Source organism: Hyaena hyaena, unplaced genomic scaffold, assembly GCF_003009895.1.
Source record: "Hyaena hyaena isolate Hyena2069 unplaced genomic scaffold, ASM300989v1 scaffold_227, whole genome shotgun sequence".
NCBI classification, from domain to species: Eukaryota; Metazoa; Chordata; class Mammalia; order Carnivora; family Hyaenidae; genus Hyaena; species Hyaena hyaena.
Genome location: NW_024080859.1, coordinates 1,486,817 through 1,503,485, shown reverse-complemented (window position 1 = coordinate 1,503,485; position 16,669 = coordinate 1,486,817). Strand labels below are relative to the sequence as shown.

General features: G+C 53.1%; 1 protein-coding gene across 8 annotated transcripts in view; it reads right to left on the bottom strand.

The window, feature by feature from the left end:
* Positions 1–16,669, bottom strand: part of EPS15L1 (epidermal growth factor receptor pathway substrate 15 like 1) — a 98,505-nt gene that overhangs the window by 34,315 nt on the left and 47,521 nt on the right. For all 8 annotated transcript variants that reach the window (XM_039243331.1, XM_039243332.1, XM_039243335.1 and 5 more), the window contains exons 11-16: positions 14,702–14,858; positions 14,181–14,266; positions 13,272–13,344; positions 6,904–7,065; positions 6,113–6,310; positions 4,478–4,642 (exon numbers count right to left, since the gene is read on the bottom strand). In XM_039243331.1, the coding sequence (XP_039099262.1) occupies positions 4,478–4,642; positions 6,113–6,310; positions 6,904–7,065; positions 13,272–13,344; positions 14,181–14,266; positions 14,702–14,858 (841 nt within the window). The remainder of the gene's footprint in view (positions 1–4,477; positions 4,643–6,112; positions 6,311–6,903; positions 7,066–13,271; positions 13,345–14,180; positions 14,267–14,701; positions 14,859–16,669) is intronic.

Here is a 16,669-nt window from a genome sequence, read left to right as displayed (position 1 = left end):
AAGAAATATGGACACTAGTTAATAACGTGTGAGTTCATTCAGTGACAAAGGGACACGGTGTTAATGGCAGAGAAAGCAGAGTGTGGGGCATGTGGGAACTTTCTGTACTGCCTTTAAGTTTTTCTATAAACCCGCCACTCTTGCAAACTAAATGTTTATTTAAACACTGAGTGGAAGGAAGTCATACAAACATCCACCGCTGGATGGACAGATACCCTGCAGTAAGTAAATACATGGGAATGTTATTTAGTCTTGAGGACACTGTGCTGCATGAAACAAGCCAGTCACGAAAAGACAAATACTGTGTGACCTCACTGTATAAGGGGTCCCTGGAGGAGTCACAGAGACAGAAAGTAAAATGGTGGGTGGCAGGGGCTGGGGAATCAGTGGTTAATGGGCAGCAAAGCGTTCTGGAGCCCAGATGCACAATGTGGATATACTCAGGCATGATTAAGATGATCAACTTTATGTTCTGTGTATTTTATCACAATTAGAAATTAAAAAAAAAATCATGAAGTCAGAAAAAAGTGGTACTTTTGGAAATGTCAAGAGGAAAACGTAACAGCCACCCAGGAACTCCAGCCTGGGCCTCATTCAAAAGTGTGACCTCCCTCAATCATCTTTTTCTCGCGGAATGTAAAGTGGGCATTTTTTAAAACGCTGTTTCCACACCAAGGAACATGCTGGCTATTTGCATCTTGGGAGGAAATGAGTTGCTTATGCAGTTAGAACTACTAGAGCATATACAACACTTTGCATTTTTTTTCAAAGTGCTTATTTCTAGAAACAAACAAGCATGTTTAAGCCGGAAGAAAAGAGGATTTGCTTTTGAAGGGCACATTTTTATAGTGGAAAATAGCCCATGTGTGTGTGTTGTGGCGGGGGGGGGAGGGTGTTACAATCTACACAGGAACAATGCACACTCCGTTTAGAAACAGTGAGTGTATTTTGGTTAACAAAGACACACCCTCAGTGAAAACATGAAGGTTTCACTGTGATATGAAAAAGCATAACACCCTCGCTGAACCCAGCAGATGTGTCAGCTCTGTGGCAAACATCCATCATTCCAACTGACCAAAGCCAAATGGTTAAAGAGCTGGCACTTCCGTAAAAATAGAGACAATGGTCACAGGGCAATGACGTCAAAGGTGCCAGAGGAAGATTCCGGACAAGGCCCCCCGCACTCTGTGCTGGTTGACTTCGGGAAGTGGGATGGCTCCTGGGGGCCCTGGGCCCATGGGAAGCCACGGGCTCCAGAAGGACAACAAACACCTCTGTCCTCTGACGAACACGGGGTGATCTTTCTTACCTGGAGCCTCCAAGCACAGGGCTCCCCAAGGTGGGGAGATCAAGCAGGGCTCTCAGGCAAGTATGTGCAGACATCCACAAGTACCGCGGAAGCGCGCGGCTCTGTAAGGACGCCATGGTGCAAACAGCTGAAAGACGCAGGCACCCGACAAGTGTCTGATGGGGCTCTCAGACACAGAAACAGGACGGGGGAGCCCTGATCTAAAGAAGCCAGCGGCCAAGATGGAAAGTCAACCCTCCACACTGCACCACGGGGGAAGGAATGGATCTCAGTCCAGAAGAAGAACAGAGAGATGATGTCCTGGATACGGTAGTGCCATAAGAATGATAACTTGGTCTCAGAATGGAGGCTTCTATTAAGTTAGAAATTAGCACTTGATTTACAAGTTGGTAGGTCTTGGGTTTTGATTTTTTTTTTTTTTGATGTTTTCAATCATCCCTTGGAAGCCTGCCAAATAACAGTGGACAATGGCAGAGAAGACACTGTGATTCTGGGGGCTTTGGCTGTGAGCCCCCTGAACTGAAAGTCAGGTCTGATCTCTTTCTCAGGAGCAATTATTTGCCTAAGGCAGCAATCGCTGCCTCCCCTTCAGAGGGGAAGCCTAAAAAGACCCCGGCAGGATTCATGTATGTGAGGTAAGCACCCGTGGTTTTAAGTCCATTTCACAGATTCAGAGAAGAAAATTAGACTTGCCCTGGTACAGAGAGGCCACAAACTCCACCATCCAGTGACCACCTATCACCAACAACTGAGGCATCTGCCACCTTGGGAGACGCACATGTGGCAGACGAGCACCAGGGGGAATGACAGGTCCCTTAGCCTTGAACACGGAGTTCAGTAACTAGTCCTGAGTTCTGCACTTCTTAAGAAATAGACGTGATAACTCTGAAGGGAGTTTCTGTGACCTTCCTTCCCTTTAGATAGGGGCTGGGCAGTGGTGTGCTGGGAACCAGCTCTTATGGGGTGGGGGGGGAGGACCCTGATTGGTGGCTTCTGTCAATTCCCATGATGCAAATGCTCCCACTGTGGCTGAATTCAAGTTACCAAAAGTTAAACAGTCAGGTTACAAAATTCCTATTTAATAATCAGCTCTGCAAAGTCAATCAAAATGGCTCGCCATTTTGGGGCTGGATGAGATGACGACCCAGTCCTCCATGATAAGGTCTTGGCGAGGCTGAAGTCTGCGACGATTTATTTACCTTTTGCTACTGGGCAGGTTGGCTGAGTGCTGTCTTCAAGAGCTAGAGGCCGGTATTACCATCAGATGAGAGACAAGAAACAGACCTGGCTTAAAGAAGCCTCGGTCTCTTGGACAAAGTAACATGGTCTGAGCTGAAAACTAAAATTAGAGGCTTTAGTAGACCTGCCCAGCCTTAGAAGCTTCTGGATGCACCTCTCTGGTTACACTAGTCTCAGGGAACTAAGCTCACTGTCACCCACCTCGAAGAGAACAAAGAGCTCTCCAAAGCAGTCTCAAAAGATTCAAGAGTAAACAAAAAGCCCTCTTCGAAGTGTTTATTAAGAAAAGGAAACAAACCGAAAAACGCTTTAAAAACTGTATTTGTACAACAAGATAAATATAGTTGTTCTTTCAGGCACCGGTTGCAAGTTGCTATGTAACATATCTGACGTCGACATTCCAGAATGAATTGCCTGTCATGTAAACTTTGCCCTGCTTACAAGATGAATGAAAGTAAGGGCAGATGATAAACCTGTGGGGGGTGGGGGATGGGGGACGGAGAATCTCTGGCCACTTGCAAGCTGCCACCTTGCTGCCAACTTTTTATCCAGGAAACCAATCTTACTCGAACCTGCAAAAGAGCTGAAGAGTGGGCTGTTCCACGGACCAAGATGAAAGAGGGCAAGCGGAAAGCTGTGCGAGGGGGCCGATGGCAGACGGGAAAAATAAAATCAGGGTCACGAAGCAGAAATGCACACACTGAACAGCCAGCCAAGCGGGCGAGTGTGCCTCAGGCGGTGAATGAGAAGTGGACAGTCGCAGTCCGAACTCGGACAGTCAAGCTGACGGTGGGCTCAAGAGCGGATGCGGAAATCACCTGTTTACAATTCCCTAAGGAAAAGGAATCTGTGAGCGGCAGAGGGAGGCAACGAGGGCCCGAGACGGGAGACAGGTGAGGACACCAACAGCATCTTTGAGGCGATTCAGGGAAGGAGGTAGGAGCTTCCCCGTAAATTCTTGGGACTGACCAGTTGGCTACTGAGGATAGAAACAGGTCAAGAAATGAACGTGAAGAACTAAGTCTCAAGCTGAGAAAGACAGACGAAGAGAGAGAGAGAGAGAGACACTGTATTACTACAAGAAGAAGGAATCCGCGAAGCCCAGGGTCAGGAGCAAGAGGGCTCAGAGGAGCGGCCCCAGACAAGGGGCAGCAGCGCAGGGTGGGCGGTGAAAAGGCTTTGGGGGCAGAGCGCGGTGAGACCATCAAGATCAGCCGCCTCCCACGGCTCCCTCAGGAGCACAGCGATGCTCTCATCGGCGACACTAAAGCGAAAACAGCACATGCTGGGGCCTGGCCACAATGGCGGGCGCTGGCAGGGATGAGGGGATGTGACAATTCAAAAAAGAAATGACACCGGCTGGATGTCAGCAGCCCGAATCCACAGAAACCTGAGGACTACAGCCCGTTGGAACTTGATCAGGGGTCCCAGGGTCATAACAGTCCGGGTTTTCAGCGTCACCAGGAGAGGGGCCAGTTCACAGGGCAAACAGCAGTGCCTCAAAGGGCTGTCATTTGTCTCAATCTTCACAAATACGTTTGGTTCTCAAGGTGCTCCTTGTGGGAACACGGACATACACACACACGTTTCCCCTGGTGCTACCCCTTCAAACTAGTAGGATGCAGGGTTTCACGTGTGCAAGTTCGGGAAAGCCCTCTGAATTTGGGGGGCTGGCCCACCGGAGATGAATGTCGCTAAGAACTGGTTCTACAGAGGAGTCAGGCCTCTCCTTGGCTTTGTCCCCGAAGCAAGGATGGAGCACAGGGCTTCACAGCCTGTGGGGACACGCCAAGCAGCAGCAAAAAAAAGAGACGCCCTGCATTTGGACGGAACCAAGGCTGGCCAGTGCCGGACCTAGCAGGCAGGGCGTTCTCTGGTCCTGACTTTGGACCTAATCCCAGGACTGCAATACGTTTATTCAACCTTTACCATGGCTCCAAAACCGCCCCTCTCTGTCAGCGAGACGCCTTCACTCAGGTCGGCTAAGTTGGTCAGGCTGGCGCCGTGGGCCCCGTCCAGCACCTCGTCATACTGCTCCAGGGTCCTGTGGGCTTCTTGGTGGCTTTCGTGCAGCTGGGAAAGCTTGCTCCTTGCCTACACAACATGCGGGGTTGAGGGGGAAGTGTCAGGAGAGCTCTTTCCTTCTCCCGATGCCCAACCCCGTTCCCACGGGTAACTGAATCACCCGCCCACAGGGTATGTGATCCCAAGGGACATGACTTGTAAACCATGAGGTCCTTCTTGTGGCCCCATGAGGCCTCTCTGTATCCCCGACCCCTGAGAGAGGCCCGGGTGCAAACAGATGTTTGTCAATTCTGAAAAGTACCCAAACTGGAAAAATCCAGGTTCACAGCCTGTTGCAAGTGGCAGTCAGCATTTCCCCTCGGTGGGGTCTCACCACCCTGTCCATGGCTCCTTGTCCTGGACGGGGGTATCAGACAATCTATGAAGTCAGCCAGGCCTGGGGATGTTATCTTAACTGTCTCATCCACACCGTGTGACCTCTGGCTGGTGACCTAACCTATCTGTTAGCTCTTCTCCAAAAAGGACCACAGGAAGCAATGGGTAAAATAGCTCCTGTAGCATCTGGAAGGGTGGCCGTTAGTAGGCAGCAGTGAATGTTGCTATTATTATTATTACTAACATACGCTCACGGCTTCGTTCCTACCTACACTGTGCAAACTCTAATTGCTTAGGGGGAAAAGACCTACGATAATCCTAGATCTAAGATGCAATGAAGCACAATATAACATGGGGAATGAAATCGCTAGTCCATGTTTGTGATCAACCATGGTCTGTAACCTGGCAAAAAGAGGAAGAGGCCGAATCGGTCAAGAGGGAAGCACAGCTGGCCACCGTGATGCTGCCGAGGGCAAGCATCACCCCCACTCTGTTGAAGGGACACCTGCAGGCCAACAAGGAGGCCTTGGGCTGTTCCACACCAGGGAGCAGGAGGGAAGCCCGCCCTCTGCTGGTGAGCAGCGGCTGCAGGCCCCAGGGCCTTCACACGAGAGTGGGGTGAGGATGGGGCACCTGGACAGCTTGTAGAACTAGAACAGGGCCTCGTGTGGGCTGATGCTCGTCACAGGGCGGGGCCCCCTCAACGCGCCAGTTGCTAGACTGCAGGGAGGCGGTGCCAGAACACACCTCGGACTCTGTCCCTCTTGCCTGCCTGAGAACCATGCTGGGGGAGGGAATTTCTGCACCCAAGGCTCGCTCCAAAGGAGACCAAAGGGTCTTGCACAGACCCTGCCCATTCCCCAAAGATGGCGCGCGCTCAGGTGGGGAAGTGGGACAGCGAGGCACAGCAAACAGCCAGCAGGCCAAAGTCAATGCGCTGCTGGAGCACAGGTTGGGGGTGCCGGCTGCTTCACCCCCGGACAGCACTTCTAAGAAGAGAACCTGACATAAACGGGCTGGGTGGGAGCCAAGGAAACACGAGGCCTCTGCGCAGGCTGCTCACACACACCGACATGACAGCTCACCGCAGCTACTCCACCTGCAAGAAGGCGCCAGAAGACCCCGGCCACCAGCAGCGGCGAGGACCCGCCCCCAGGGGGGTACCTGGTTGATTTCATCCTGTGTCGATTTCAGGGACTTGATGATGGTCTCCAGCTGAGCTTTCCCCGCCTGAATGCTCTGCTCCAGCTGGGTTTCCTCCTGCTGCAATCGGTTCAGCTCAGACTTGGCCCGGTTCAGGTCGTCCTCCTGGGACTTGAGGTCAGATTCCTGGGACTGGATTTGGGTCTTCAAGGAGGAAATCTGAAATGAGATGAAATATGACACAGGGAGGAACAAGTGAACCCACTGAGGCAGACAGCAGCCTGATGGCTGGACACCTGGGCTTTCTCCCAGGGCCCTCTCTCCACACAGGACAGAGAAACAACAAGCCAGACGCACTCATGCCCATGTAACTGACAGAAAGTCAGTCTGGGATGAGGAAGAATGAGAACCGAGACAAGCACTGGCAATCTACCTGTCCCCCAGGGGTGGAACATCGCTGTGCAAGGGCTCAGAGCAGGACAGGAGGGCTTTACAGTCGGCTGGGGTTGCAGCCTCCCCGGTTTGTAATGAGCAGTGAAGACACCAGAAGGGGGTGGGGGCATGCTGGCCCCGGGGTGCTGTGAGGCACCGGCCAGGGTGAGATCAGTGGGGACCAAAGCTGTTCACTGTATGACTTAGTGGGTGAGACTGAGGTCAGGCCACAAATGCCTGGATGCTTTTCCAATGATACGTCCACAACCCTATGAAACCAATAGGATGCCTCAGCCTTGCGTTTCAAGGTTGTGCTGAGCCCGTGTTGAGCCCAAAGCAGCCCGCAGGAAGCTCCCTTGCCTGTTGGGCATGAGACGCACCATCTGAGTCTCGTCCTGGCACTTCTGCCTGACGTCGCTCAGCATGTCTCGGAGCTTGGCCTTCTGCTGATCCATCTCGTCAAGGCGGTCTTGGGCGTCCTGCTTCTGAGCTTCTAGCTCTTGCAAACTGCTCGTTTCCCGGTCTAAATCATTTTGTAATTCCTAGGGAAGAGTTGCATCAATGTACTGGAGACTGATGAGAGAGGGGGGCATGTCCAAGACAGCACAGTCTCAGCCTGGGCTGGTGCCCCCAGGATGTCCTACAAATCGGGCCCCCAGCCCCCAAGCCTGTGCCCGGCAGGCATCCTGTGCACACCTGCTGGAAACGCGTGCATCTCAGCCTGGTCCCTGTGGCGTGACCTCCCACTAAGCTCTCTGGCAAATGTTTACCAACGGCCTAAGAGTGGCCAAGGGCCAGGAGAGTGGCTGGGTCCCACTGAGAAGAGCTATCAGGTGACATGGGGTCAGGGGTGAGGAGGGGAGAGTCATCACCCAAACACAAAGAAACTGAAACCAACATAACAGAATGTATGGATGCTGCTGGGTTGACTCGGGGAGAGGTGGGTGCAGGGAGACCAGACTGACACTGCACGGATGGAGAAGACCTCCCAGAAGCACTGCTTAGGACGGACCCAAAGGACAAGCAGGGGCAGCCAGGTGAAGACCCAGGAGGAAGGGAGCCCTGCGGTGGGGAAGGGGGTGTTGGGCTCCAGCTCGAGCCAAAGGACGCAGGGCTATGCAGGAAGCCCCCACAGGACATTCACGTACAAGCAGGGATGGGATGATTCTCCACTGCTGACGCTGCTCCAAACGGGCAGCATCTACCAGCCAGCCAGTGCAGGCACCCTCAGACCCAGCCAGGACGCCCCAGGGAAGAGCACACCTGGGTGGCGGCAGGTGAAAACACGCGGTCTGTGGGAGCAAAACCTGGAAACCACGTGAATTCCCACCAGGCCAGCCTGGCTCACACCTCAGGGCGCGCTCGTGCCCTAAAGGAAGCTGCACCTCATACTCAAGTTACAATGTGAAACCCATGGCCAAGTGCGTGTGTACATTGCATTCTAGCATTCGCGCCAACAGGAAGGAAAGAACATGCACATGACCTTTCTGAAAGTCCTCATGGGAGCTAACTACATCTCTGACAGAGCGACAAAGGGAGCAGGAAGGGGACCTGGGCCAGGGTGAAGTGGTGGCCATGAGAATCAAAGCAAGGGAAAGATTTGAGGGAACCTCTGGGGGTAAAGGAGGACAGGGACAGTGAGGCCGACCCCCAGTGCGGGCCTGGCTGGGGCTTGCTGGTGTCATTCCAGGAGCAAACCCAAAGCAGGCACAGGGTCTCCTCTCTGCCTTGAGGACAAAACTGTCACAGCTCTGTCCCCTCTAGACAGCCAAAACACACCTCTGAGTTCTTCTGGGAGCTAGGTTCTTGGTTCCCCAGTCTCCCTGCCCCTGACCTTGAATTCAATAAGTGGGGCTTTGGTGTGCAAGTCTGGGGAAGGTAAAAGAATGTCTGTGGGTAGGGAGTCCCAGACATGGGTTTGCCACTTGAGGGAAGACCAAGTGACAGAGTAAGAGGAGATAAAGCCAGGAAGAGGGTCTGGCCTGGGGTGGTAGCCTAGTACATCACAGAATCTGAGCCTCATTCTGTAACGAAGGAGAGGGAGTCCACGAGCCCAATGGGGACAAAGGCCCGCCAGCTCATGGTCAGGATGGGAGTGGGGTCAGAATGTGGGAGGTGTCTGAGCACAGATAACACAGAAATAAGCCAGACAACCTGCAGGCTCCATTCAGCCCCCCCCTGGAGTCTCCAGCTGCCTTCTGTGCGGAAACTGACAAGCTGATGCCAAAATTCATAAGGCAATGCAAGGGATTCAGAAAAGCCCAAACAATCTTGAAGGAGAAGGAAAAAAACCGTTGGAGAACTTCTACCTTTCAATTTCAAAACTTACTACGGACATACCTCAGATAAACTGTGGGTCTGGTTCCCAATCACTGCAATATAGCGAATGAATATTGTAACAGAGCGAGTCAAATGAATTTCTGAGTTTTCAAGTGCATGTAAAAGTTCTGTTTACACTACACCACAGTCTGTTAAGTGCACAAGAGCGTTATGTCTACACAACCATGTACACACCTTTAATTAAAAAATACTTTATTGTTTAAAAATGCTAATCATCATCTGAGCTTTTGAGGCGCCGTAATATCTGAACACAGATCATTGTAACAAATACAACAATGGAAAAAATGGAAAGACTGTGAGGATTACCAAAATGGGACACAGAGACACAAAGTGAGCAGACACTATTAGGAAAATGGTGCTGATAAATCTGCTTGACGCGTGGTTGCCACAAACCTTCGATGTGTAAAACGAAACAAAAGGAAGCCCACGGAATCTGTAGAGCACAATGAAATGACGTGTGCTCGTACAAAGCTATCATCAAAGCTATCGTTTGTGGTGCTGGCACAAAGCGAAAGGCATGTGGAACACAGGACAGAACTGAGAGTCCAAAAACAAAGCCACCCACCAATGGCCAAGTGACAGTCAACACAGGTGCCAAGGCCATTCATTCAACGGGGAAAGAACGGTCTCTTCAACAAACGGGGCTGGGACAACTGGGTCTCCACATGCAAAAGAATGAGGCTGGATCCCTACCTCACACCATATGACAAAATTAAAACAGACCAAAGACCTGAATGTAAGAGCTAAAATGATAAAATCCTAGGAGAAAACATGGGATAAATCTTTGTGATCCTGAATTCGGCAATGACTTTTTAAAGATGACACCGAAAGCAAGAGCAGGGGAAAAAATTAAAAAAGGAGTAAACTGGACTCCACCAAAATGTAAAACTTTTGTGCTTCAAAGTAGACCATCAAGAAAGTAAAAAGACAACCCACAGTGTCTGCAAATCACATATCTGAGGAGGAAATTCTCTCCAGAAAATATAAAGAACTCTTACAACTCAGCTATCAAAAGACAAAAAACCCAATTTAACAATGGCCAATGGGTCTGAATAGAAATGTCTATTCAAAAGACACACAAATGGCCAATAAGCACATGAAAAGATGCTCAGGGTACGTGGGTGGCGCAGTTGGTTAAGAGTCCGGCTCTTGATTTCGGCTCAAGTCAGGATGTCACAGTTTGTGAGATGGAGCCCTGCACTGGTCTCCATGCTGACAGTGATAGCCTTCTTGGGATTCTCTCTTTCTCTCTCTGCCTCTCCCCTGCCTGTTTACATACTCTCTCTCTCTCAAAAGTAAATAAACATAAAAAAAAAAAAAGATGCTCAACATCATTAGGGAAAGCATTAGGGGCAACGAGGTACCACTGTACACCCACTGGGAAGGCGAAATAAAAATGAGAGGTAAGTGTTGGCGAGGGTGTGGAGAAACCAGACCCCTCAGGCATAACAGGTTGGAATGTAAAATGGTACAGTCACTTTGGAAATCAGTGTGGCAACTCCTCAAAAGGCTAAACACAGAGCTGCCATAGGGTCCAGCAACCCCACTCCCAGTAACAGACCCAAGAGAAGTGAGATCACACGTCCACACAAACTTGCACAGGGAAGTTCACAGTGACGTCATTTGCAATAGCTAAAGAGTAGGAAAGCCCAAATACCCATCAACTGAGGAACGGCTGCACGAACTGTGGTCTGGCCACACAGCAGAGTACTAACCACACAAAGAAACGAAGCCCTGACGTGCTACAACACGATGGACCTTGGAAACACCAGACACGGTGCAATAGGCCAGACACAAAGACCACGCGATGCAGGGTTCCACTGACATGCGGCGCCCAGTCAGGTAAGTCCAGAGGCAGAAAGCAGAGGAGCAGTTGCATGGGGCTGGGGAGGGGGACCAGGGACTTCCTTCTGGAGCGACCACGACGTTGGAGAACTGACAGTGGCGATGGCTGTACAAGTTTGTGCATGTCGTAAACACCACTGAATTCCACACTTTAAATGGATGAATTGTGTGGTATATGTGAGTTCTAGCCCAGTAACGCTGCTGTCACGAAAAAGAAAGAAAACAGCAGGGAGCCGCTGCAGGTGCTCACCAGGACAGCAATGGAAATGGAGGTGGAGGACCCCCAGGGAGGACGGAGAAGGGGCGCAATGAGAACAGAGCCCTGGAGGCTGATGCTTCCGCTGCTTAAGTAGCCTGAGGACAAAGGACTCGCACCCTATGCGGGGCCCTGACCCACTAGACGGCACGGCAAGTGATCTCCCGGCCAGAGCCATCCGGGGACAGGTGGTAGGGACCCCAGCCAAACCTGGTCCTCACAAGGGAACATCCAAAAAATACATAGTATTCTGTCTGTGCCATCGAGCACTACGGCAGAGCCCCGGTCCGGCCTGCTTATAAGTGAGGCCCCCATAGCACAGGGGCCAGTCTGGCTGGCCTCGGGCTCCCTCTCAGCTCTGGGGGGCTATTGGAGTGCACAAGGACCCTGGCACCTCAAAGGCTGTAGCTGCACAGTGTCAGAGCCCACCAGCCAGGGCTCCACACAGCACAGGGGACAGCACCTCCAGATGTCAGAACAAGTCTCTGCAAAGACCCAACTTTGCAGGTGCCAGAGACCTGATGACTGGCTTCCTCAGTGGTGAGGGGACATTACAGCACCCGGACCCTCAGGGACCAGAATGCAAACCAAGGCGTGGTCAGGGCAACCCGGATGTGATGGGAAGGGAGAACCGGCCACACATCCGTGTCGCTGGCCGGGCCCAGGCCCAGGCGGGAGGGGAGACATGGCCGGCTCCACCAAAGGACTAAAAGGGTGGCGGTGAGGTGACGCAGGTGATGGAGGCGGGGAGTGGGCGCTGCGTCTGGGGGACCAGTTCAGGACACGAGTGGAAGTCAGAGGTGAGAGAGAATAAAATGACAGGATGAAAGTACAAACACTCAGAGAAAAAGTCACTTCGCCTGCAAGGTGGGCTTGTAACTGAAGAAGCTCATTGAGCAAAAATCCCTTCATATTGGAGGCAGGCCAGTCCCTGCTTTCCAATCTGAAACATGCCAGGAGGCCACCGCAGCCTAGCGCTCACTGCCAGCGTGCAGAGTACATGAGAAGCCAGCAGGGAGGGGTCTGGACGCCGCCCAGCAGGAAGTGAGGAGCGTCCGAAGCAGGTGGGCACACCCTCCCCCTTCCCTGCAGACCGTGGCTAGGACAGAACGGGCCCCCCAGCACCTTGACAGCCCACTGAGTCACGTGGTACTTCCCTCACTCCGGCTCGGGTCACACCCTAGGAGGCGACTCAGAAAGAACCGGCCACTCTGGCGGTGCACAGGGCAGCCACACGCACCGACCATCACTGCCGGCTGAGGTGACAGAGGCTAGACGCTGAGCCACCCGTCCAGGTCACTCAGGTGAGACACCATGCAGCGGGGGTCCTGACCACTTCGCAGGCCCCTCTTCCCCCACAGCCCTGAGCTCAGACGGTCCCTGCAGCCTGACTCGGCCTCACTCTCAGGGCGACACGGGCACCTCTCGTGTCCCCACAGTGGCAGGGCCTTCTCTATCCACTCAGACTAGAGACATCGTGGGGACCCAATGTGGCTGCCCAGGCTCATGGCTCTGCTCCCGGTGCAGGCTCCCCTCTGCTCAAATGATGGAGAAGAGCAGGAAGGGCCCCAAGTGAGCCTCAAGCGGGTGCCAGACTTTGTTTCCCAGCCACACAACTCAGGAAAGCAGAACACTCGTAACCAACGCCGTACAAGACCAGAGATATTCAGTAACTTGCCCAAGGTCACACAGCTACGGAGAACCAGGTATGAGCCCAAGCAGTGAGGCCCCCAGTCTCTGTGTCACCGCCACCTGCTAGGAGACACTCTAGGATGCAGGACTGTCTGAGAACAGGTTAGCAGCCACTGTCCGAATCTCAGAAACAGAGAATTGAGTGAAAAAAGCCAGACACAAAAGGCCTCACGTTGAACGTCCGGAACAGGTACGTCCACAGAGACACAAAGCAGATCAGTAGTTGCCGGGGCGGGGAGAGAGGAGGGCAGTGGTGATGGGGTGTGAGGGCTAAGGGTCATGGGGTTTCTTTTGGGGTGATGGAAATGTTCTGGAACTAGATAGAGAGGACAGCTTAGCAACACACCGAATGTGCTAAAAACCAAAAAACTGTTTGCTCTAAAATAGCAAATTTTGTTATGTGAATTATACAGCTCAATTGAACAAAAAAAAAAAAAAAAGAAGAAAGAAAGATACAAACCAACCAACCCACCCCTGTCTGTGGTTATAAGAAACTTAAAAACCTTACTTGCAAGCCAAGGGCGGGGCTACCTCTCCCTTGTCCCGCCCCCACTGACCGGAGTGCCCGGCCCACACAGGACACACACCACCTGCCCAGGGTGAGCCCGTTCTTACCTGTACTTCGTTGGTTTTCTGTCTGATTGCCTCTTCCTTTTCCCTAATGTCCTGTTCCAGGGCGTACTTCTCCCTGGGCATTGAAAAAGAATTCGGGAAGGCACGGGTGAGGGAGGGCATGACTGCAGCCCTGGTGTCTTCTCTCCGTGCCAACTTCTCAACACCACTTCCGTCTGTGCCCACGGAACCCAGCTCGGCTGGTCCCCAGGAGTGACCCTCAGCAATCGTGCCCTCTGCATCATCCCCTCCCTTCATCTAATCTGTGGCTATGATGAGGCAGTGCTCCCAATGAGGCCAGTAGAGCCCCTCAGGCAGAGGGAAGAGGAAGTCAGAGCGACGTCTAAGGTAAGGAGGACTCAATGACCCTCACTGACTCTGCCCATGGAGGGCCAGGCACTTTCTGGGCCCTTCTCCCTCCTCTAGAATTAACTGGAGGGAGAATGCTGCTTTGGAGAGGATCCCAGAAGCATACAGAAGTGGATGCATCTCTTTATGCCAGACTCTGAGAGGGCAGATACCCCAACCAAAGCCCTTGTTTATGGGTGGGAAACTTGAGGCAGCAGGCACAGCGAGGAGCCAGAGACCTGGACACGAGGCCTCTCTCAGTTTAGCTGTCAGTCCTAAGCCCTTAACTTGCCCTTGGAGGTTGAGGGGGAACAAGGGGATCCCGAGGGCGGGGGCAGGGCCTGTGGCTGCCAAGCAACAACCTGCCTGGGCTCCCACAGCCCACACAGACTCTGACTGAGGACGCCATCACTCGAGCTCATTGAATCAATTCAGGAACTCGGGGGAATGTGCATCGCTTCATTTCTGCCGCACACGCTTGGGACGGTCGACCTACTTGTGGAAACGAGCTGGGACAGGGCCCGTGGAAGGTTCAGATTCTGAGGGGAAGGAGCTTTAACACACCTTTGTAACTGGGCAATCTCTTGACTGATATCATCAAGCTCCTTCACGCCAGTGAATTCCCCTGATCCAAGAGAACCTGAACCATCCTGGAACCAAATTCAGACACAGGATTAAAAATGGACAAGTTGGGGGCGCCTGCCTGCCTCAGTCTATGACACATGTGACTCTTCATCTCGGGGCTGCGAGTTTGAGCCCCACATTGGATGTAGAGATTAAGTAAAACTAAAACCTTAAGAAAAAAATCGACAAGCTGACCTCACGACCCAGCAGGTCCTAGTGGGAGGGATACAATCGCGCTATCTCCAGTTCACTGGGGGCAGTACCAGAAGTGCCGGCACCCAGCTGCAAAACTGTCCCAGTGGCCCAGCCCCACCCCCCAGCCCCTGGGGAAGGCTAGGGCCACCAGAAGGTAGGCTACAAAAGCAGAGCACTGGCCTGCTCACATGGGTCACGGCCGCCACCTGGTGGCAGGCTGCGGGAAGCCACGCGAACGTGACCGGGATGTGGCCAGCAGTACTCACCTGGATGGGAGTGCCTCTCTCCGAGGGCGGGATCATGTCCGGTGAGAGGACCTGAGGGGGGTCGATGCCTTTACTGACCTTCTGCTGAATGAAGTACATGGCTAATGCAAACTGGTCTTTACTTAACTTCCCCGTTTGCCTCGTATCAGCCAAGGCCCTGGGAGAAACGGGATGCTAATTAGACCTCAGGGAAGAGAATTCGGCCCTGCCTGGAAAGCACAAATCACAAGAGCCCGTCCACTTAAAAAACGAACAGTGACTGTACAAACAGCGGGGCACAGCGGCAACCCCTTTCCTGCTGAACATCCCCTCAAGGACAGCAGTCTCACCCAGGCACCGGGCCCAGCAGCGGGTTATGGAGAGGCTGTCAGCACAGGAAGGGGGGGCCCCGCCCCAAACCCCAGCCCACAGTCCAAGGCGGTGGGCCTTTGGGGAGCCCTCAGCAGCAAGGACCAGAAACGCAGTGGGCTCTTTACAGCATGTGTGCGGCAGAGGTGCTCTGGGGGAAATGAAAGCTGGGCCGGAGCGTGTGCCCGCGGATCTATAGCACGTTCCTGTAGCTCCGGGTTACCTGAGCACCTGAGCTGCTGGTGTTCAATGGGGACGACAGCAGCAGCATTTTGGGCCATCGTCACGAGGAGCTGGGGCCTGGACAGCCACACATGGCCATGCTGCACAGGACGGTCCTCACTGCTAAGGGGCCCTGCTCATGTGGCCTTTGGGCACCTGGTCAATGGCAAGACAGCTCCCAGGCCAGCGGCACACTGAGCTCCCGCAAACCCTGGGGGAGAAGCTCCCAACCAGTCCGACAGCGGAGGAGCCGGACGCTACGGGAAGGAAGGCCTCACGCAGTAGGACGAGGCCTCTGCATCTGCAAACATGCCCCACCCTGGCCGCTGCACGGGTGGTCCCACCGCACGAGGTGACTGCAGAGCAGTGACACCAGAGCAGCAAAGTGGCTGGACATGGTGAGCAGACTCAGGGCCAAACAGCCAATGAATGGGGCCTCAGGGGGAACAGAGAACCCACTGAGTATCGCTGGCACGAGCTGCTTTAAAACTGTCTTCAGGGGCGCCTGGGTGGCTTAGTCGGTTAAGCGTCCGACTTTCGCTTAGGTCATGATCTNTGAGAAGAACCTTCAAGAACCTGTGTCTGGGCATTATAGTGATGTTTCCCAAAGGCCACATTCAAAGGTTAAACGAATATCATGAATAACTGAGGTTTGATTTTTTTTAGCAGAACTTAGTTGACATTAAAATTACACTGAAAGTGGGGCGCCTGGGTGGCTTAGTCGGTTAAGCATCCGACTTTCGCTTAGGTCATGATCTCGCAGTTCGTGGGTTCGAGCCCCGCGTCGGGCTCTGTGCTGACTGCCAGGTCAGAGCCTGGAGCCTGTTTCAGTCTGTGACTCCCTCTCTCTCTGACCCTCCCCTGCTCACTCTGTCTCTCTCTCTCCTAGAAATAAATAAAACATTAAAAAAATTAAAAAAAAAAAAAAAAACTGTCTTCATTTTTGTCGCAGTTTGAGGGCGCGGTGAGAGGATTCTGCCTGTAGGGGTCGGTCCTGCGGCTCGCCAGGCCCACAGCCGCTCCTGGGCTGAGGCCTCTTCTCTCCGGCCCTCTCCTGCTCCCGGGGCTCTGGGGGAGTGTGGGCTTGGAGGCCAGCACGCAGGGGGCCCGGCCAGCCACCGGCAGGGGAGGCCCACGCGCACCTTCCGGCTCCATCCTCGTTTCCTCCCTGCCGGCCCTCTGGGCACGTTCTCTGCGCTCCCCCTAACCCCCCGCAGACAAATCCGGACTGGCGTTCTACTCTCCCAGCGGTTATTCTAGAGCTTGCTCCTTCTGTCTTTTCCCTTTGCTCCTTACACACAATGCTTTCTGCGGTCCCCCCTTTAATCCAAGCGTTTTCATGGTTTCACCGTGTGCTCACATGTCATCGGGTCATTGGCGAGTGGAGGTATTGTCCCT